The 22,500-nt window shown below is 50.3% G+C and overlaps 1 protein-coding gene across 1 annotated transcript in view; it reads right to left on the bottom strand.

Moving 5' to 3' along the window:
• Window positions 1-9,037: 9,037 nt before the first annotated feature.
• LOC123740023 (vacuolar protein sorting-associated protein 13B-like) overlaps window positions 9,038-22,500 on the bottom strand; it is a 25,947-nt gene continuing 12,484 nt past the window's right edge. Inside the window, exon 2 of the mRNA XM_045713952.1 lies at window positions 9,038-9,335. Within this exon, the coding sequence (XP_045569908.1) occupies window positions 9,105-9,335 (231 nt within the window). The 3' untranslated portion in view covers window positions 9,038-9,104. The remainder of the gene's footprint in view (window positions 9,336-22,500) is intronic.

The following is a 22,500-nucleotide window of genomic DNA, read 5'->3' on the forward strand; positions in this document are numbered from 1 at the left end:
TCTCTGTTCCTCCCTGTACTCTACAGAACCCCACGGCCCAGCTGTCCCCCCTCTCTGTTCCTCCCTGTACTCTACAGAACACCACGGCCAAGCTGTCCCCCCCTCTCTGTTCCTCCCTGTACTCTACAGAACCCCACGGCCAAGCTGTCCCCCTCTCTGTTCCTCCCTGTACTCTCCAGAACCCCACGGCCAAGCTGTCCCCCCTCTCTGTTCCTCCCTGTACTCTACAGAACACCACGGCCAAGCTGTCCCCCTCTCTGTTCCTCCCTGTACTCTACAGAACACCACGGCCAAGCTGTCCCCCCTCTCTGTTCCTCCCTGTACTCTACAGAACACCACGGCCAAGCTGTCCCCCTCTCTGTTCCTCCCTGTACTCTACAGAACACCACGGCCAAGCTGTCCCCCTCTCTGTTCCTCCCTGTACTCTACAGAACACCACGGCCAAGCTGTCCCCCCTCTCTGTTCCTCCCTGTACTCTACAGAACACCACGGCCAAGCTGTCCCCCCTCTCTGTTCCTCCCTGTACTCTACAGAACACCACGGCCAAGCTGTCCCCCCCTCTCTGTTTCTCCCTGTACTCAACAGAACCCCACGGCCAAGCTGTCCCCCTCTCTGTTCCTCCCTGTACTCTACAGACCACCACGGCCAAGCTGTCCCCCTCTCTGTTCCTCCCTGTACTCTACAGAACCTCACGGCCAAGCTGTCCCCCCTCTCTGTTCCTCCCTGTACTCTACAGAACCCCACGGCCAAGCTGTCCCCCCTCTCTGTTCCTCCCTGTACTCTACAGAACACCACGGCCAAGCTGTCCCCCCTCTCTGTTCCCCTCTGTACTCTACAGAACCCCACGGCCAAGCTGTCCCCCTCTCTGTTCCTCCCTGTACTCTACAGAACACCACGGCCAAGCTGTCCCCCTCTCTGTTCCTCCCTGTACTCTACAGAACACCACGGCCAAGCTGTCCCCCTCTCTGTTCCTCCCTGTACTCTACAGAACACCACGGCCCAGCTGTCCCCCTCTCTGTTCCTCCCTGTACTCTACAGAACCCCACGGCCAAGCTGTCCCCCCCTCTCTGTTCCTCCCTGTACTCTACAGAACCCCACGGCCAAGCTGTCCCCCCCTCTCTGTTCCTCCCTGTACTCTACAGAACACCACGGCCAAGCTGTCCCCCCTCTCTGTTCCTCCCTGTACTCTACAGAACACCACGGCCAAGCTGTCCCCCCTCTCTGTTTCTCCCTGTACTCAACAGAACCCCACGGCCAAGCTGTCCCCCTCTCTGTTCCTCCCTGTACTCTACAGAACACCACGGCCAAGCTGTCCCCCCTCTCTGTTCCTCCCTGTACTCTACAGACCACCACGGCCAAGCTGTCCCCCTCTCTGTTCCTCCCTGTACTCTACAGAACACCACGGCCAAGCTGTCCCCCCCTCTCTGTTCCTCCCTGTACTCTACAGAACACCACGGCCAAGCTGTCCCCCTCTCTGTTCCTCCCTGTACTCTACAGAACACCACGGCCAAGCTGTCCCCCTCTCTGTTCCTCCCTGTACTCTACAGAACACCACGGCCAAGCTGTCCCCCCTCTCTGTTCCTCCCTGTACTCTACAGAACCCCACGGCCAAGCTGTCCCCCTCTCTGTTCCTCCCTGTACTCTACAGAACACCACGGCCAAGCTGTCCCCCTCTCTGTTCCTCCCTGTACTCTACAGAACACCACGGCCAAGCTGTCCCCCCTTTCTGTTCCTCCCTGTACTCTACAGAACCCCACGGCCAAGCTGTCCCCCTCTCTGTTCCTCCCTGTACTCTACAGAACACCACGGCCAAGCTGTCCTCCCTCTCTGTTCCTCCCTGTACTCTACAGAACCCCACGGCCAAGCTGTCCCCCTCTCTGTTCCTCCCTGTACTCTACAGAACACCACGGCCAAGCTGTCCCCCTCTCTGTTCCTCCCTGTACTCTACAGAACACCACGGCCAAGCTGTCCCCCTCTCTGTTCCTCCCTGTACTCTACAGAACCCCACGGCCAAGCTGTCCCCCCTCTCTGTTCCTCCCTGTACTCTACAGAACACCACGGCCAAGCTGTCCCCCTCTCTGTTCCTCCCTGTACTCAACAGAACCCCACGGCCAAGCTGTCCCCCTCTCTGTTCCTCCCTGTACTCTACAGAACACCACGGCCAAGCTGTCCCCCTCTCTGTTCCTCCCTGTACTCTACAGAACACCACGGCCAAGCTGTCCCCCCTCTCTGTTCCTCCCTGTACTCTACAGAACCCCACGGCCAAGCTGTCCCCCCTCTCTGTTCCTCTCTGTACTCTACAGAACCCCACGGCCCAGCTGTCCCCCTCTCTGTTCCTCCCTGTACTCTACAGAACCCCACGGCCAAGCTGTCCCCCTCTCTGTTCCTCTCTGTACTCTACAGAACACCACGGCCAAGCTGTCCCCCTCTCTGTTCCTCCCTGTACTCTACAGAACACCACGGCCAAGCTGTCCCCCTCTCTGTTCCTCCCTGTACTCTACAGAACCCCACGGCCAAGCTGTCCCCCCTCTCTGTTCCTCCCTGTACTCTACAGAACCCCACGGCCAAGCTGTCCCCCTCTCTGTTCCTCCCTGTACTCTACAGAACACCACGGCCAAGCTGTCCCCCCTCTCTGTTCCTCCCTGTACTCTACAGAACCTCACGGCCAAGCTGTCCCCCCTCTCTGTTCCTCCCTGTACTCTACAGAACACCACGGCCAAGCTGTCCCCCCCTCTCTGTTCCTCCCTGTACTCTACAGAACCCCACGGCCAAGCTGTCCCCCCTCTCTGTTCCTCCCTGTACTCTACAGAACCCCACGGCCAAGCTGTCCCCCCTCTCTGTTCCTCCCTGTACTCTACAGAACACCACGGCCCAAATGGCACCGTATCCCCTTATGGGCCCTGGTCGAAAGTAGTGCACTACATAGGGAATAGGGTGCTATTTCGGGACCAAACCCACATCTCCCGCTGGGCCCCTGTACAGCTCTAACCCAGCTCAGTCACCAGGAAGCCCTCATCTGTTCCTGACACTTCCAATTCAGCTCACAATTGATCGTTGCCACACCACCCAGTGTGTGTGTGTGTGTGTTGATAATGGTGGTGAGGAGAGGGATTGGTCTCTAAAGAGAGAGAATTCTCCTGCTCATCAATCATCCCTTTATAGCCCCATTCTCACACACACACACACACACACACACACACACACACACACACACACACACACACACACACACACACACACACACACACACACACAATACAGGCGTTAACTGTGAATCATCTCTACACACTGTCTCTCTGTGGTGAGAACTCCACTAACTGGATCACTTCCTGTGTGTGGTGACAACTCCACTAACTGGATCACTTCCTGTCTGTGGTGACAACTCCACTAACTGGATCACTTCCTGTCTGTGGTGACAACTCCACTAACTGGATCACTTCCTGTCTGTGGTGACAACTCCACTAACTGGATCACTTCCTGTCTGTGGTGACAACTCCACTAACTGGATCACTTCCTGTCTGTGGTGACAACTCCACTAACTGGATCACTTCCTGTCTGTGGTGACAACTCCACTAACTGGATCACTTCCTGTCTGTGGTGACAACTCCACTAACTGGATCACTTCCTGTCTGTGGTGACAACTCCACTAACTGGATCACTTCCTGTCGGTGGTGACAACTCCACTAACTGGATCACTTCCTGTCTGTGGTGACAACTCCACTAACTGGATCACTTCCTGTCTGAAGGAGAAGACATGGTTCTGTTCAGGGTCTGTAGATATAGACTACTGAAGGAGAAGACATGGTTCTGTTCAGGGTTTGTAGATATAGACTACTGAAGGAGAAGACATGGTTCTGTTCAGGGTCTGTAGATATAGACTACTGAAGGAGAAGACATGGTTCTGTTCAGGGTCTGTAGATATAGACTACTGAAGGAGAAGACATGGTTCTGTTCAGGGTCTGTAGATATAGACTACTGAAGGAGAAGACATGGTTCTGTTCAGGGTCTGTAGATATAGACTACTGAAGGAGAAGACATGGTTCTGTTCAGGGTCTGTAGATATAGACTACTGAAGGAGAAGACATGGTTCTGTTCAGGGTCTGTAGATATAGACTACTGAAGGAGAAGACATGGTTCTGTTCAGGGTCTGTAGATATAGACTACTGAAGGAGAAGACATGGTTCTGTTCAGGGTCTGTAGATATAGACTACTGAAGGAGAAGACATGGTTCTGTTCAGGGTCTGTAGATATAGACTACTGAAGGAGAAGACATGGTTCTGTTCAGGGTCTGTAGATATAGACTACTGAAGGAGAAGACATGGTTCTGTTCAGGGTCTGTAGATATAGACTACTGAAGGAGAAGACATGGTTCTGTTCAGGGTCTGTAGATATAGACTACTGAAGGAGAAGACATGGTTCTGTTCAGGGTCTGTAGATATAGACTACTGAAGGAGAAGACATGGTTCTGTTCAGGGTCTGTAGATATAGACTACTGAAGGAGAAGACATGGTTCTGTTCAGGGTCTGTAGATATAGACTACTGAAGGAGAAGACATGGTTCTGTTCAGGGTCTGTAGATATAGACTACTGAAGGAGAAGACATGGTTCTGTTCAGGGTCTGTAGATATAGACTACTGAAGGAGAAGACATGGTTCTGTTCAGGGTCTGTAGATATAGACTACTGAAGGAGAAGACATGGTTCTGTTCAGGGTCTGTAGATATAGACTACTGAAGGAGAAGACATGGTTCTGTTCAGGGTCTGTAGATATAGACTACTGAAGGAGAAGACATGGTTCTGTTCAGGGTCTGTAGATATAGACTACTGAAGGAGAAGACATGGTTCTGTTCAGGGTCTGTAGATATAGACTACTGAAGGAGAAGACATGGTTCTGTTCAGGGTCTGTAGATATAGACTACTGAAGGAGAAGACATGGTTCTGTTCAGGGTCTGTAGATATAGACTACTGAAGGAGAAGACATGGTTCTGTTCAGGGTTTGTAGATATAGACTACTGAAGGAGAAGACATGGTTCTGTTCAGGGTCTGTAGATATAGACTACTGAAGGAGAAGACATGGTTCTGTTCAGGGTCTGTAGATATAGACTACTGAAGGAGAAGACATGGTTCTGTTCAGGGTCTGTAGATATAGACTACTGAAGGAGAAGACATGGTTCTGTTCAGGGTCTGTAGATATAGACTACTGAAGGAGAAGACATGGTTCTGTTCAGGGTCTGTAGATATAGACTACTGAAGGAGAAGACATGGTTCTGTTCAGGGTCTGTAGATATAGACTACTGAAGGAGAAGACATGGTTCTGTTCAGGGTCTGTAGATATAGACTACTGAAGGAGAAGACATGGTTCTGTTCAGGGTCTGTAGATATAGACTACTGAAGGAGAAGACATGGTTCTGTTCAGGGTCTGTAGATATAGACTACTGAAGGAGAAGACATGGTTCTGTTCAGGGTCTGTAGATATAGACTACTGAAGGAGAAGACATGGTTCTGTTCAGGGTCTGTAGATATAGACTACTGAAGGAGAAGACATGGTTCTGTTCAGGGTCTGTAGATATAGACTACTGAAGGAGAAGACATGGTTCTGTTCAGGGTCTGTAGATATAGACTACTGAAGGAGAAGACATGGTTCTGTTCAGGGTCTGTAGATATAGACTACTGAAGGAGAAGACATGGTTCTGTTCAGGGTTTGTAGATATAGACTACTGAAGGAGAAGACATGGTTCTGTTCAGGGTCTGTAGATATAGACTACTGAAGGAGAAGACATGGTTCTGTTCAGGGTCTGTAGATATAGACTACTGAAGGAGAAGACATGGTTCTGTTCAGGGTCTGTAGATATAGACTACTGAAGGAGAAGACATGGTTCTGTTCAGGGTCTGTAGATATAGACTACTGAAGGAGAAGACATGGTTCTGTTCAGGGTCTGTAGATATAGACTACTGAAGGAGAAGACATGGTTCTGTTCAGGGTCTGTAGATATAGACTACTGAAGGAGAAGACATGGTTCTGTTCAGGGTCTGTAGATATAGACTACTGAAGGAGAAGACATGGTTCTGTTCAGGGTCTGTAGATATAGACTACTGAAGGAGAAGACATGGTTCTGTTCAGGGTCTGTAGATATAGACTACTGAAGGAGAAGACATGGTTCTGTTCAGGGTCTGTAGATATAGACTACTGAAGGAGAAGACATGGTTCTGTTCAGGGTCTGTAGATATAGACTACTGAAGGAGAAGACATGGTTCTGTAGAGAAGGGAACAGTAGTGTGACATAGAGAAAGACCCAAAACAAGATCAAGATGAGCTCTGCGCCCGCAGCCAGCCAGCCAGCCAGCCAGCCAACCAGCCAGCCAGCCAGCCAGTCAGCCAGCCAGCCAGCCAGCCAGCCAACCAGCCAGCCAGCCTGCCAGTCAGCCAGCCAACCAGCCAGCCTGCCAGCCAACCAGCCAGCCAGCCTGCCAGCCAGCCAGCCTGCCAGCCAGTCAGCCAGCCACCCTGCCTGCCAGCCAGCCAGCCAGTCAGTCAGCCAGCCAGCCAGCCTGCCAGCCAGCCAGCCAGCCAGCCAACCAGCCAGCCAGCCTGCCAGTCAGCCAGCCAACCAGCCAGCCTGCCAGCCAGCCAGCCTGCCAGCCTGCCAGCCAGCCTGCCAGCCAGCCTGCCAGCCAGCCAGCCTGCCAGCCAACCAGCCAGCCAGCCTGCCAGCCAGCCAGCCTGCCAGCCAGTCAGCCAGCCAGCCTGCCTGCCAGCCAGCCAGCCAGCCAGTCAGTCAGTCAGCCAGCCAGCCAGCCTGCCAGCCTGCCAGCCAGCCAGCCAGCTGCCAGCCTGCCAGCCAGTCAGCCAGCCAGCCTGCCAGCCAGCGACATCTTCTGTTGCTGTAAGGAGCCGTCACAATCTCCGGCTGTTTGTTGGGGGATTGGATGTGACCAGGACTTATATCCTGTCATTGGAGCAAACGAGAACAAGATGTCTGAGCGAACCAGATAAGAATGTAGCCGCTCTGTTTTGTCTGCCGGCTGGAGGGGAGACGTGTGACACTTGACAGTGTTTACATAACAAAGCGTCCCCACATTTCAGAGAAGGCATCTCAGATTAGCGAGAATCAAATGTTTGTTGCAATTCAACCACGGTTTAATACCTTTATTCAGCTGGTGTTAAAAATGTGCTGTTTTCTGTAACATTTCATTAAGACGGATCAATCTCGTTTAAAGTCAACACATTTTCCTGCTCTGTGTTTTTGGAGAAGTGAGGAGACATCGTGGATGGACGGACGGTTTTCAGAGTTTTCCCGTTGTAACAACAGATTGTATATATGAAACAGGAAGTAGTTATCTTTGTAACAACAGACTGTAATATGAAACAGGAAGTAGTTCTCAGACTAGTGTTCTCTTTGTAACAACAGATTGAAACAGGAAGTAGTTCTCAGACTAGTGTTCTCTTTGTAACAACAGACTGTAATATGAAACAGGAAGTAGTTCTCAGACTAGTGTTCTCTTTGTAACAACAGATTGAAACAGGAAGTAGTTCTCAGACTAGTGTTCTCTTTGAAACAATAGATTGTAATATGAAACAGGATGTAGTTCTCGGACCATCAAGCATCACACACACAGTAGAAGGTCATCAGAGGTTAAGGGTTAACTACAGGTTAAATGGGGTCATCTGAACACTAGCTGTGTAACAACAGAACCTGTACGGACAGAATCAGCTGTCCCTTGATAAGGTAGAGGTGCAGGATTCAGCTGTCCCTTGATAAGGTAGAGGTGCAGCATTCAGCTGTCCCTTGATAAGGTTGAGGTGCAGCATTCAGCTGTCCCCTGATAAGGTGCAGCATTCAGCTGTCCCCTGATAAGGTAGAGGTGCAGCATTCAGCTGTCCCTTGATAAGGTGCAGCATTCAGCTGTCCCCTGATAAGGTAAAGGTGCAGCATTCAGCTGTCCCCTGATAAGGTAAAGATGCAGCATTCAGCTGTCCCTTGATAAGGTAAAGGTGGAGCATTGAGCTGTCCCTTGATAAGGTAAAGATGCAGCATTCAGCTGTCCCCTGATAAGGTAAAGGTGCAGCTGTCCCCTGATAAGGTAAAGGTGCAGCATTCAGCTGTCCCCTGATAAGGTAAAGGTGCAGCATTCAGCTGTCCCCTGATAAGGTAAAGGTGCAGCATTCAGCTGTCCCCTGATAAGGTAAAGGTGGAGCATTCAGCTGTCCCCTGATAAGGTAAAGGTGCAGCATTCAGCTGTCCCTTGATAAGGTAAAGATGCAGCATTCAGCTGTCCCCTGATAAGGTAAAGGTGCAGCTGTCCCCTGATAAGGTAAAGGTGCAGCATTCAGCTGTCCCCTGATAAGGTAAAGGTGCAGCATTCAGCTGTCCCCTGATAAGGTAAAGATGCAGCATTCAGCTGTCCCTTGATAAGGTAAAGGTGGAGCATTGAGCTGTTCCTTGATAAGGTAAAGATGCAGCATTCAGCTGTCCCCTGATAAGGTAAAGGTGCAGCTGTCCCCTGATAAGGTAAAGGTGCAGCATTCAGCTGTCCCCTGATAAGGTAAAGGTGCAGCATTCAGCTGTCCCCTGATAAGGTAAAGGTGCAGCATTCAGCTGTCCCCTGATAAGGTAAAGGTGGAGCATTCAGCTGTCCCCTGATAAGGTAAAGGTGCAGCATTCAGCTGTCCCCTGATAAGGTAAAGGTGCAGCTGTCCCCTGATAAGGTAAAGGTGCAGCATTCAGCTGTCCCCTGATAAGGTAAAGGTGCAGCATTCAGCTGTCCCCTGATAAGGTAAAGGTGCAGCATTCAGCTGTCCCCTGATAAGGTAAAGGTGCAGCATTCAGCTGTCCCCTGATAAGGTAAAGGTGCAGCATTAGACTAGTGTTCAGCTGCTCGTTCGTTCGTTTCGTTAGTTCGTTAGTTAGCTAGTTAGTTAGTTAGAGGGGTTTAAACTTACACAGTAAACTGATAGTGAAGGTGTAGACTAGTGTTCAGCTGCTAGTTAGCTAGTTAGCTAGCTAGCTAGCTAGTTAGTTAGTTAGTTAGTTAGTTAGAGGGGTTTAAACTAACACAGTAAACTGATAGTGAAGGTGTAGACTAGTGTTCAGCTGCTAGTTAGCTAGTTAGAGAGGTTTAAACGGGTTGCACGTGAATTGCCTTTTGGGAACAATAAAGATGTATTGAATTGAACACGGTACCTGTTTCTGGACACCGTTGAGCTGCAACACCTTGATGATGAGCGAGGCAGTCCGTCCTTTATATTGAATAGTCCTCAGCAGAGTCCCCACGTTGTCCACACTGAAGGCCTCAGACCAACGCCAGTTACCCCAGCCCTCTATACAGATGTGAAGGAGCTGGAGGAGAGGAGAGGAGGAGAGAGGAGGAGAGGGGAGGAGAGGGGGAGAGGAGAGAGGAGGAGAGAGGAGGAGAGAGGAGGAGAGGAGAAAGGAGGAGGAGAGGAGAAGAGAGGAGGGGAGGAGGAGAGAGGAGGAGAGAGGGGAGGGAGGAGGAGAGGAGGAGAGAGGAGGAGAGGAGAGAGGAGGAGAGAGGGGAGGGAGGAGGAGAGGAGGAGGAGAGAGGAGGAGAGGAGAGAGGAGGAGAGAGGGGGAGGGAGGAGGAGAGGAGGAGAGAGGAGGGGAGAGGAGGAAAGAGGAGGGGAGAGAAGAGACAAACATTAACATACAGAAACCAGAGTATTTCTGCCTTTACAGTATTTCTGCCTTTACAGTATTTCTGCCAGTGTAGAAGGCAACAGAATGCTTTTTGTTTAGAGATCTCTGATGAGGACATGTCATTCTGTTTACATGTTCTGAAGGAGGGTGGCGTTAACACCGTAGCCGTCCTACACAGTAAACCGGCTGACGCGGGAGTCTGTTCTGTAGTTACATCTGCATTTCACAGTTACATCTGCATAGTTACATCTGCATTTCACAGTTACATCTGCATAGTTACATCTGCATTTCACAGTTACATCTTCATAGTTACATCTGCATTTCATAGTTACATCTGCATAGTTACATCTGCATTTCATAGTTACATCTGCATAGTTACATCTGCATTTCATAGTTACATCTGCATAGTTACATCTTCATAGTTACATCTGCATTTCATAGTTACATCTGCATATCATAGTTACATCTCCATATCATAGTTACATCTGCATTTCATAGTTACATCTGCATTCATAGTTACATCTCCATTCATAGTTACATCTGCATTTCATAGTTACATCTGCATTTCATAGTTACATCTGCATATCATAGTTACATCTGCATTTCATAGTTACATCTGCATTTCATAGTTACATCTGCATTTCATAGTTACATCTGCATATCATAGTTACATCTGCATTTCATAGTTACATCTGCATAGTTACATCTGCATTTCATAGTTACATCTGCATTTCATAGTTACATCTGCATTTCATAGTTACATCTGTATTTCACAGTTACATCTGCATAGTTACATCTGCATTTCACAGTTACATCTGCATAGTTACATCTGCATTTCATAGTTACATCTGCATAGTTACATCTGCATTTCACAGTTACATCTGCATAGTTACATCTGCATTTCATAGTTACATCTTCATAGTTACATCTGCATTTCCATCACATCAGCAGAGTGTCGGAGTGCGGACGGATACAGGCAGAGCACAGGGGTCTTCAGGAAGGGGTGGAATTTGGAGCAACACATTGGGAACAGAGAGAGACATGACCTTTTTAGTCTGTAAAACCATGAGATCATTGGCGGATTAACAAAGTGCTTTTATCAGCTGTGTTGCTGTATTTGAGGAAGTGTCTGTTTTTAAACAGCCAGTCGGATCATGAGGTCCTGAAGACAAAACAGATCAACTACAGCCCCTCCGTGAACTACAGCCCCTCCGTGAACTACAGCCCCTCCGTGAACTACAGCCCCTCCGTGAACTACAGCCCCTCTGTGAACTACAGCCCCTCCGTGAACTACAGCCCCTCCGTGAACTACAGCCCCTCCGTGAACTACAGCCCCTCCGTGGACTACAGCCCCTCCGTGGACTACAGCCCCTCCGTGAACTACAGCCCCTCCGTGGACTACAACCCCTCCGTGGACTATAACCCCTCCGTGAACTACAGCCCCTCCGTGAACTACAGCCCCTCTGTGAACTACAGCCCCTCCGTGAACTACAGCCCCCTCCGTGAACTACAGCCCCTCCGTGAACTACAGCCCCTCCGTGGACTATAACCCCTCCATGGGACTATAACCCCTCCGTGAACTATAACCCCTCCATGGTAGAGATCTGAACTACAGCCCCTCCGTGAACTACAGCCCCTCCGTGAACTACAGCCCCTCCGTGGACTACAGCCCCTCCGTGAACTACAGCCCCTCCGTGAACTATAACCCCTCCGTGAACTATAACCCCTCCATGGACTATAACCCCTCCGTGAACTACAGCCCCTCTGTGAACTACAGCCCCTCCGTGAACTACAGCCCCTCCATGAACTATAACCCCTCCATGGTAGAGATCTGAGGAGAGAGAGGAGGGGAGAGATGAGAAGAGAGGAGAGAGACAGGAGGAGAGAGAGAGGAGCAGAGAGAGAGGAGAGAGAGAGGAGAGAGAGATGAGAAGAGAGGAGAGAGACAGGAGGAGAGAGAGAGGAGCAGAGAGAGAGGAGGAGAGAGGAGAGAGAGAGGAGAGAGAGATGAGCGAGAGAGAGGAGGCGAGAGAGAGGAGGAGAGAGGAGAGAGAGAGGAGAGAGAGATGAGCGAGAGAGAGGAGGCGAGAGAGAGGAGGAGAGAAAGAGGAGGGAAAATCGCACGTCCCCAAGAGGCCAAGTTGAAAGAGTGAAAAGTTCTTTGAAGATTTACACTTGGGTCGTTCTTTAAATGTGCTTAACATTTACCGAAACTGTAAAGGAAAACAAATTAGTGGGGTCAGGAAGGTAGTCAGAGAGGCACCTGGTCAGGGCCCTGACACACACACACACACACACACACACACACACACACACACACACACACACACACACACACACACACACACACACACACACACACACACACACACACACACTCTTTGATTCTGTCTGAACTCCACACTGCCTCTCCTCTGAACAGAGATCCCATTACAATAACACCACTAATCAAAGCCTCAATTCAGTTACTCCCAGATCATCATCATCCTAGTCGCTCGGCCGAGTCGGCCTTCTAAATGGAAATGACATCATTTCTCAGATCCCGGGCGGCGTTGTGGAATTACTCCCAGGGAAGAAGTGGCAAAGTGGTGTAAACATCAGAGAGAGGAGCGGAGGAGAGGAGAGGAGAGAGAGGACCGGAGGAGAGGAGAGGAGAGGGGAGGAGAGGAGAGGAAAGAGAGAGAGGACCGGAGGAGAGAGGGGACCGGAGGAGAGGAGAGGAGAGAGAGGGCCGGAGGAGAGGAGAGGACCGGAGGAGAGGAGAGAGAGGACCGGAGGAGAGGAGAGGAGAGAAGAGAGAGGAGAGGAGAGAGAGGACCGGAGGAGAGGAGAGGAGAGAGAGGACCGGAGGAGAGGAGAGAGAGGACCGGAGGAGAGGAGAGAGAGAGGACCGGAGGAGAGGAGAGGGCTGGAGGAGAGGAGAGAGAGGACCGGAGGAGAGGAGAGAGAGAGGACCGGAGGAGAGGAGAGATGGGACCGGAGGAGAGAGGAGCGTAGAGTTAGGACCGGAGGAGAGGAGAGGAGAGAGAGGACCGGAGGAGAGGAGAGGAGAGATGGGACCGGAGGAGAGAGGAGCATAGAGAGAGGACTGGAGGAGAGGAGAGGAGAGAGAGGACCGGAGGAGAGGAGAGATGGGACCGGAGGAGAGGAGAGAGAGAGGACCGGAGGAGAGGAGAGATGGGACCGGAGGAGAGGAGAGAGAGAGGACCGGAGGAGAGAGGAGCATAGAGAGAGGACTGGAGGAGAGGAGAGGAGAGAGAGGACCGGAGGAGAGGAGAGATGGGACCGGAGGAGAGGAGAGATGGGACCGGAGGAGAGGAGAGAGAGAGGACCGGAGGAGAGGAGAGATGGGACCGGAGGAGAGGAGAGAGCCTCGACACACACACACCTCAGGAGAGCACCTCAGGCCCATCTGTGGAGAGGAGAGTTTATTATTTCAACAGCCCCTCCCTTCCTCCCCCCTTGTCCCCCTCCTCCCCCGGTCCGTTTTCATCGTGCCTGTGGTTGGCCGTGACCTTTAGGGAACAGCCACAATAACGTCTCTCCTCTCAGACTTCAAAAGGTCGCGCACTCTCTTATTTCAGTTCAGCGTCAAACACAGTGACACACCGCTGATCTGGACACGCAGGAAAACAACACGCTCAAAATGAAAGGTAGCCGAGTCCCAAATGGCACCCTATTCCCTATATAGAGCACTACTTTAGACCAGGGCCCTATTCCCTATATAGTGCACTACTTTAGATCAGGGCCCTATTCCCTGTATAGAGCACTACTTTAGATCAGGGCCCTATTCCCTGTATAGTGCACTGCTGTTGACAAAGCAGTCGTGATGTGGGGGAATAGGGTGTTATTTGGGATGCACTCCTAGTCTAGCCTGGTCTGGCCTAGTCTAGCCTGGTCTGGCAAGGTCTAGCCTGGTCTAGCCTAGTCTAGCCTGGTCTGGCCTAGTCTAGCCTGGTCTGGTCTAGTCTAGCCTGGTCTGGCCTAGTCTAGCCTGGTCTGGCCTAGTCTAGCCTGGTCTAGCCTGGTCTGGTCTAGTCTAGCCTGGTCTAGCCTGGTCTGGCCTAGTCTAGCCTGGTCTGGCCTAGTCTAGCCTGGTCTAGCCTGGTCTGGCCTGGTCTAGCCTGGTCTGGTCTAGTCTAGCCTGGTCTGGTCTAGCCTGGTCTGGCCTAGTCTAGCCTGGTCTAGCCTGGTCTGGTCTAGTCTAGCCTGGTCTGGTCTAGCCTGGTCTGGCCTAGTCTAGCCTGGTCTAGCCTGGTCTGGCCTGGTCTGGTCTAGTCTGGCCTGGTCTAGCCTGGTCTGGTCTAGTCTGGCCTGGTCTAGCCTGGTCTGGTCTAGTCTGGTCTGGCCTGGTCTAGCCTGGTCTGGTCTAGCCTGGTCTGGCCTGGTCTAGCCTGGTCTGGCCTAGTCTAGCCTGGTCTGGTCTGGTCTAGCCTGGTCTGGCCTGGTCTAGCCTGGTCTGGCCTAGTCTAGCCTGGTCTGGTCTAGCCTGGTCTGGCCTAGTCTAGCCTGGTCTGGTCTGGTCTAGTCTAGCCTGGTCTGGCCTAGTCTAGCCTGGTCTAGCCTGGTCTGGCCTAGTCTAGCCTGGTCTGGCCTGGTCTAGCCTGGTCTGGCCTAGTCTAGCCTGGTCTGGCCTGGTCTGGTCTGGTCTGGCCTAGTCTAGCCTGGTCTAGCCTGGTCTGGTCTAGCCTGGTCTGGTCTAGTCTGGCCTGGTCTAGCCTGGTCTGGTCTAGTCTGGCCTGGTCTACCAGAGACTAGGGAACAGCAGTGAGTGGAGCAGAGCAACACTGCCTGATAAAATGTCCAACATGTCCTCTTGGCTGGCCATGTTTTTCAGTTATGTTTCACCCCGAGGAGAGGTTCACTAAGAAACACAGCCAAGTCATTCCAGAGAGGCATACGCCTTAATGTCTTAGCTGAACAGAACAGAACAGAGCAGAACAGAACAGAACAGAACAGAGCAGAGCAGAGCAGAACAGAACAGAGCAGAACAGAACAGAACAGAGGAGGAACCCAGAACCAACACAAACCCAGGTCGTTCACACTATCTGCTGGACTATTAATAGGACCACAGTGCCAGCACAGCAGGGACCATCAACTACATTCAGAAGTTGTTTTTCTACAGCTCAGAAAACTTGGGAGGCCAAATAAAATCACAACGAGGCCCCTGGGAAGCCTGCAGTACCAGGACGAGACAGACACTAAGACAAACAGAGAGAGAGAAGCCTGCAGTACCAGGACGAGACAGACACTAAGACAAACAGAGAGAGAGAAGCCTGCAGTACCAGGACGAGACAGACACTAAGACAAACAGAGAGAGAGAAGCCTGCAGTACCAGGACGAGACAGACACTAAGACAAACAGAGAGAGAGAAGCCTGCAGTACCAGGACGAGACAGACACTAAGACAAACAGAGAGAGAGAAGCCTGCAGTACCAGGACGAGACAGACACTAAGACAAACAGAGAGAGAGAAGCCTGCAGTACCAGGACGAGACAGACACTAAGACAAACAGAGAGAGAGAAGCCTGCAGTACCAGGACGAGACAGACACTAAGACAAACAGAGAGAGAGAAGCCTGCAGTACCAGGACGAGACAGACACTAAGACAAACAGAGAGAGAGAAGCCTGCAGTACCAGGACGAGACAGACACTAAGACAAACAGAGAGAGAGAAGCCTGCAGTACCAGGACGAGACAGACACTAAGACAAACAGAGAGAGAGAAGCCTGCAGTACCAGGACGAGACAGACACTAAGACAAACAGAGAGAGAGAAGCCTGCAGTACCAGGACGAGACAGACACTAAGACAAACAGAGAGAGAGAAGCCTGCAGTACCAGGACGAGACAGACACTAAGACAAACAGAGAGAGAGAAGCCTGCAGTACCAGGACGAGACAGACACTAAGACAAACAGAGAGAGAGAAGCCTGCAGTACCAGGACGAGACAGACACTAAGACAAACAGAGAGAGAGAAGCCTGCAGCACCAGGACGAGACAGACACTAAGACAAACAGAGAGAGAGAAGCCTGCAGTACCAGGACGAGACAGACACTAAGACAAACAGAGAGAGAGAAGCCTGCAGTACCAGGACGAGACAGACACTAAGACAAACAGAGAGAGAGAAGCCTGCAGTACCAGGACGAGACAGACACTAAGACAAACAGAGAGAGAGAAGCCTGCAGTACCAGGACGAGACAGACACTAAGACAAACAGAGAGAGAGAAGCCTGCAGTACCAGGACGAGACAGACACTAAGACAAACAGAGAGAGAGAAGCCTGCAGTACCAGGACAAGACAGACACTAAGACAAACAGAGAGAGAGAAGCCTGCAGTACCAGGACGAGACAGACACTAAGACAAACAGAGAGAGAGAAGCCTGCAGTACCAGGATGAGACAGACACTACTGGTGTTGTTGTGACTGAAACCAGTTTATAGACTGACTGGTGTTGTTGTGACTGAAACCAGTTTATAGACTGACTGGTGTTGTTGTGACTGAAACCAGTTTATAGACTGACTGGTGTTGTTGTGACTGAAACCAGTTTATAGACTGACTGGTGTTGTTGTGACTGAAACCAGTTTATAGACTGACTGGTGTTGTTGTGCCTGAAACCAGTTTATAGACTGACTGGTGTTGTTGTGACTGAAACCAGTTTATAGACTGACTGGTGTTGTCGTGACTGAAACCAGTTTATAGACTGACTGGTGTTGTTGTGACTGAAACCAGTTTATAGACTGACTGGTGTTGTTGTGACTGAAACCAGTTTATAGACTGACTGGTGTTGTTGTGACTGAAACCAGTTTATACATATTTCACAAGTAAAAGACTTTGTTGAATGTCCAGTAACAGAGAAGCAAAGCGGCTTTTCTTCTCCGGCGTTTAAGGAGAAACGACGTAGCGAACGCGGAGCGGGGGGAAACGGCCGTAACGAGTAACATCTGCACGTCGCTCGTGTTTCAAAGCTCTCTTTAAGGTTAAGACAACATGGCGGCCGGGGAGAGGATGAGGACATCCCCTCCCCCCTCACCTCACCACTGTCACCAGATGAAAATCATACGTCTGTTAATCCCCATGTCACAAATCATTAACACTCACCTATCAGGACGCTCTCGCGCCGGTTTCCTGGGTTTTTGTTGAGGTTTTGGCGGCCACGGCGGGAGGGGATCAGTCTGTTTCCATGGGGATTACAGACAGACCAACCCCCCTCCACCCCCTCCCCTAAGCACATAGCTGTGACACAGCGTTCAGACCACTGTGGAAGAACAGCACCACCCATGCCGTAAATTACCCTGCTGTGAGTCCGGTAACACGACCCCCCGCTGTGACTGTGTGTAACGTCTACACGACACAGCGCCGTTCCATCAGCGCAGCGCAAACAGCGTTTCCTGGAAGACAAACTGAGAGGGAATATAACTCCTAATGTTAAAATAAATGATGGATTTCCCCATCTTCCACGCACGCACGCACGCACGCACGCACGCACGCACGCACGCACGCACGCACGCACACACACACACACACACACACACACACACACACACACACACACACACACACACACACACACACACACACACAGGATGAGGCAGCGGACCGCTGTAACCACTAGTCTACTGTCCTCTCTCTTCTCCTGAGAAGACCGCTGTAACCACTAGTCTACTGTCCTCTCTCTCCTCCTGAGAAGACCGCTGTAACCACTAGTCTACTGTCCTCTCTCTTCTCCTGAGAAGACCGCTGTAACCACTAGTCTACTGTCCTCTCTCTTCTCCTGAGAAGACCGCTGTAACCACTAGTCTACTGTCCTCTCTCTCCTCCTGAGAAGACCGCTGTAACCACTAGTCTACTGTCCTCTCTCTTCTCCTGAGAAGACCGCTGTAACCACTAGTCTACTGTCCTCTCTCTCCTCCTGAGAAGACCGCTGTAACCACTAGTCTACTGTCCTCTCTCTTCTCCTGAGAAGACCGCTGTAACCACTAGTCTACTGTCCTCTCTCTCCTCCTGAGAAGACCGCTGTAACCACTAGTCTACTGTCCTCTCTCTTCTCCTGAGAAGACCGCTGTAACCACTAGTCTACTGTCCTCTCTCTTCTCCTGAGAAGACCGCTGTAACCACTAGTCTACTGTCCTCTCTCTTCTCCTGAGAAGACCGCTGTAACCACTAGTCTACTGTCCTCTCTTCTCCTGAGAAGACCGCTGTAACCACTAGTCTACTGTCCTCTCTTCTCCTGAGAAAACCGCTGTAACCACTAGTCTACTGTCCTCTCTCTTCTCCTGAGAAGACCGCTGTAACCACTAGTCTACTGTCCTCTCTCTTCTCCTGAGAAGACCGCTGTAACCACTAGTCTACTGTCCTCTCTCTTCTCCTGAGAAGACCGCTGTAACCACTAGTCTACTGTCCTCTCTCTTCTCCTGAGAAGACCGCTGTAACCACTAGTCTACTGTCCTCTCTTCTCTTGAGAAGACCGCTGTAACCACTAGTCTACTGTCCTCTCTCTTCTCCTGAGAAGACCGCTGTAACCACTAGTCTACTGTCCTCTCTCTTCTCCTGAGAAGACCGCTGTAACCACTAGTCTACTGTCCTCTCTCTTCTCCTGAGAAGACCGCTGTAACCACTAGTCTACTGTCCTCTCTCTTCTCCTGAGAAGACCGCTGTAACCACTAGTCTACTGTCCTCTCTCTTCTCCTGAGAAGACCGCTGTAACCACTAGTCTACTGTCCTCTCTCTTCTCCTGAGAAGACCGCTGTAACCACTAGTCTACTGTCCTCTCTCTTCTCCTGAGAAGACCGCTGTAATCACTAGTCTACTGTCCTCTCTTCTCCTGAGAAGACCGCTGTAACCACTAGTCTACTGTCCTCTCTTCTCCTGAGAAGACCGCTGTATGGTGATGGGACCCTGCTTGTGTATTGTTGTCCTGAGAGGATGTGTTCAGGAAGGAAACAGAGAACCAGAGCCCTGTCTGTCTGGTGGTGAAGGGTCAGGGAGCTGCGACCGAGCTAATGAACACCAGGTTTACACTGAGGCAACTGAGGACATGGACTACCCCTCTATCCCAGGAGGTATGTAGGGTAGTGAACCCAGTCAGTCTCTATCCCAGGAGGTATGTAGGGTAGTGAACCAGTCTCTATCCCAGGAGGTATGTAGGGTAGTGAACCCAGTCTCTATCCCAGGAGGTATGTAGGGTAGTGAACCCAGTCAGTCTCTATCCCAGGAGGTATGTAGGGTAGTGAACCCAGTCAGTCTCTATCCCAGGAGGTATGTAGGGTAGTGAACCAGTCTCTATCCCAGGAGGTATGTAGGGTAGTGAACCAGTCTCTATCCCAGGAGGTATGTAGGGTAGTGAACCCAGTCAGTCTCTATCCCAGGAGGTATGTAGGGTAGTGAACCAGTCTCTATCCCAGGAGGTATGTAGGGTAGTGAACCAGTCTCTATCCCAGGAGGTATGTAGGGTAGTGAACCCAGTCAGTCTCTATCCCAGGAGGTATGTAGGGTAGTGAACCAGTCTCTATCCCAGGAGGTATGTAGGGTAGTGAACCAGTCTCTATCCCAGGAGGTATGTAGGGTAGTGAACCCAGTCAGTCTCTATCCCAGGAGGTATGTAGGGTAGTGAACCAGTCTCTATCCCAGGAGGTATGTAGGGTAGTGAACCAGTCTCTATCCCAGGAGGTATGTAGGGTAGTGAACCCAGTCTCTATCCCAGGAGGTATGTAGGGTAGTGAAACCCAGTCAGTCTCTATCCCAGGAGGTATGTAGGGTAGTGAACCAGTCTCTATCCCAGGAGGTATGTAGGGTAGTGAACCAGTCTCTATCCCAGGAGGTATGTAGGGTAGTGAACCCAGTCAGTCTCTATCCCAGGAGGTATGTAGGGTAGTGAACCAGTCTCTATCCCAGGAGGTATGTAGGGTAGTGAACCAGTCTCTATCCCAGGAGGTATGTAGGGTAGTGAACCCAGTCTCTATCCCAGGAGGTATGTAGGGTAGTGAAACCCAGTCAGTCTCTATCCCAGGAGGTATGTAGGGTAGTGAACCAGTCTCTATCCCAGGAGGTATGTAGGGTAGTGAACCAGTCTCTATCCCAGGAGGTATGTAGGGTAGTGAACCCGTCTCTATCCCAGGAGGTATGTAGGGTAGTGAACCAGTCTCTATCCCAGGAGGTATGTAGGGTAGTGAACCAGTCTCTATCCCAGGAGGTATGTAGGGTAGTGAACCCAGTCTCTATCCCAGGAGGTATGTAGGGTAGTGAACCCAGTCTCTATCCCAGGAGGTATGTAGGGTAGTGAACCAGTCTCTATCCCAGGAGGTATGTAGGGTAGTGAACCCAGTCTCTATCCCAGGAGGTATGTAGGGTAGTGAACCCAGTCTCAGTCTCTACAAAACAAGACAACCAGACATCAACGTCCACATTTGCGTAGTGTAATGCAGTGTTTTGGAGCGGGAGGAAGATGGTCCAGACAGACCTCAGTGAGAGGATGTGTCGTGTGGCTGCAGGGAGACAATAGAAACAGGACCAGCATTGTCCCATAGTTCTGCTGCGTTACCATGGTATTCCAGACGGATCGCTTCCAAGCCAGAGGGCCGCGGGAGCCAGCGAAATACACACACACACACACACACACACACACACACACACACTGTCTGAGTGGTGTGTGGGGAGACAAACCACAGTGGGATGTGAGTCAGGGTCCTCTGTAATGGCCGCCCTGCAACCCAAGGTGGAGAGAGACAGACAGAGCCCCCCACCCCCCCACCCTGACCACACGTCTGACTGGCTGTCACCCCCCAGCCCCACCCCCCCACCATGACCACACGTCTGACTGGCTGTCCCCCCCCAACATAACATTGTTGAGGCCAGTATTACAGCAGCCATATATCCATCTATGGCCCCAAAGGTGCAGAAGTCCTATTGATAGAACCCTGTTCACTTTCCCTGTCACACACACACACACGCACGCACGCGCACGCGCACGCACACACACACACACACACACACACACACACACACACACACACACACACGCACACACACACACACACACACACACACACACACACGCACACACACACACACACACACACACACGGCGTCCTTGCCTGCCTGTAACATTCCAGGTATAAAGTGGTTAATGAACTGAGCTGGCTGGCTGTGCAGGTGTTGAAGTATTTACAGCGAGTGGTGTTGTAGTCACTCTGCCAATGAAACAAGCGTGTTAACAGAATTATAACGGTTAAAAAAAACACACAGCTAAAAATAACCGTTGGATCTTTTCAGATTATTTGTTGTGTTTACGAGGTGACAGACAGACGTGTCGTTGTGCTACTGTCCAGCCAGGACGCGAGACGACCAGAGAATCAGGTCAGATACTGAACCCAACGGGTCACATCTCACCAGCGTACCGTACAGCGCCTACAACCAACACCTTGAAACCGGGCCAGGACGCGAGACGACCAGAGAATCAGGTCAGACTGGAATTACCAGGTTACAGTACTATGAACACTATACAACAGGAGGAATTACCAGGTTACATTACTATCAACACTATACAACAGGAGGAATTACCAGGTTACAGTACTATCAACACACTATACAACAGGAGGAATTACCAGGTTACAGTACTATCAACACACTATACAACAGGAGGAATTACCAGGATACAGTACTATCAACACACTATACAACAGGAGGAATTACCAGGTTACAGTACTATCAACACTATACAACAGGAGGAATTACCAGGATACAGTACTATCAACACTATACAACAGGAGGAATTACCAGGATACAGTACTATCAACACTATACAACAGGAGGAATTACCAGGTTACATTACTATCAACACTATACAACAGGAGGAATTACCAGGTTACAGTACTATCAACACACTATACAACAGGAGGAATTACCAGGATACAGTACTATCAACACACTATACAACAGGAGGAATTACCAGGATACAGTACTATCAACACACTATACAACAGGAGGAATTACCAGGATACAGTACTATCAACACTATACAACAGGAGGAATTACCAGGATACAGTACTATCAACACACTATACAACAGGAGGAATTACCAGGTTACAGTACTATCAACACACTATACAACAGGAGGAATTACCAGGTTACAGTACTATCAACACACAATACAACAGGAGGAATTACCAGGTTACAGTACTATCAACACACTATACAACAGGAGGAATTACCAGGTTACAGTACTATCAACACTATACAACAGGAGAATTTACCAGGTTACAATACTATAAACACACTATACAACAGGAGGAATTACCAGGATACAGTACTATCAATACTATACAACAGGAGGAATTACCAGGTTACATTACTATCAACACTATACAACAGGAGGAATTACCAGGATACAGTACTATCAACACACTATACAACAGGAGGAATTACCAGGATACAGTACTATCAACACACTATACAACAGGAGGAATTACCAGGTTACAGTACTATCAACACACTATACAACAGGAGGAATTACCAGGATACAGTACTATCAACACTATACAACAGGAGGAATTACCAGGATACAGTACTATCAACACACTATACAACAGGAGGAATTACCAGGTTACAGTACTATCAACACACTATACAACAGGAGGAATTACCAGGTTACAGGACTATCAACACACTATACAACAGGAGGAATTACCAGGTTACAGTACTATCAACACACTATACAACAGGAGGAATTACCAGGTTACAGTACTATCAACACTATACAACAGGAGGAATTACCAGGTTACAGTACTATCAACACTATACAACAGGAGGAATTACCAGGATACAGTACTATCAACACTATACAACAGGAGGAATTA

This window comes from Salmo salar, unplaced genomic scaffold (genome assembly GCF_905237065.1).
Source record: "Salmo salar unplaced genomic scaffold, Ssal_v3.1, whole genome shotgun sequence".
In the NCBI taxonomy this organism is placed as follows: domain Eukaryota; kingdom Metazoa; phylum Chordata; class Actinopteri; order Salmoniformes; family Salmonidae; genus Salmo; species Salmo salar.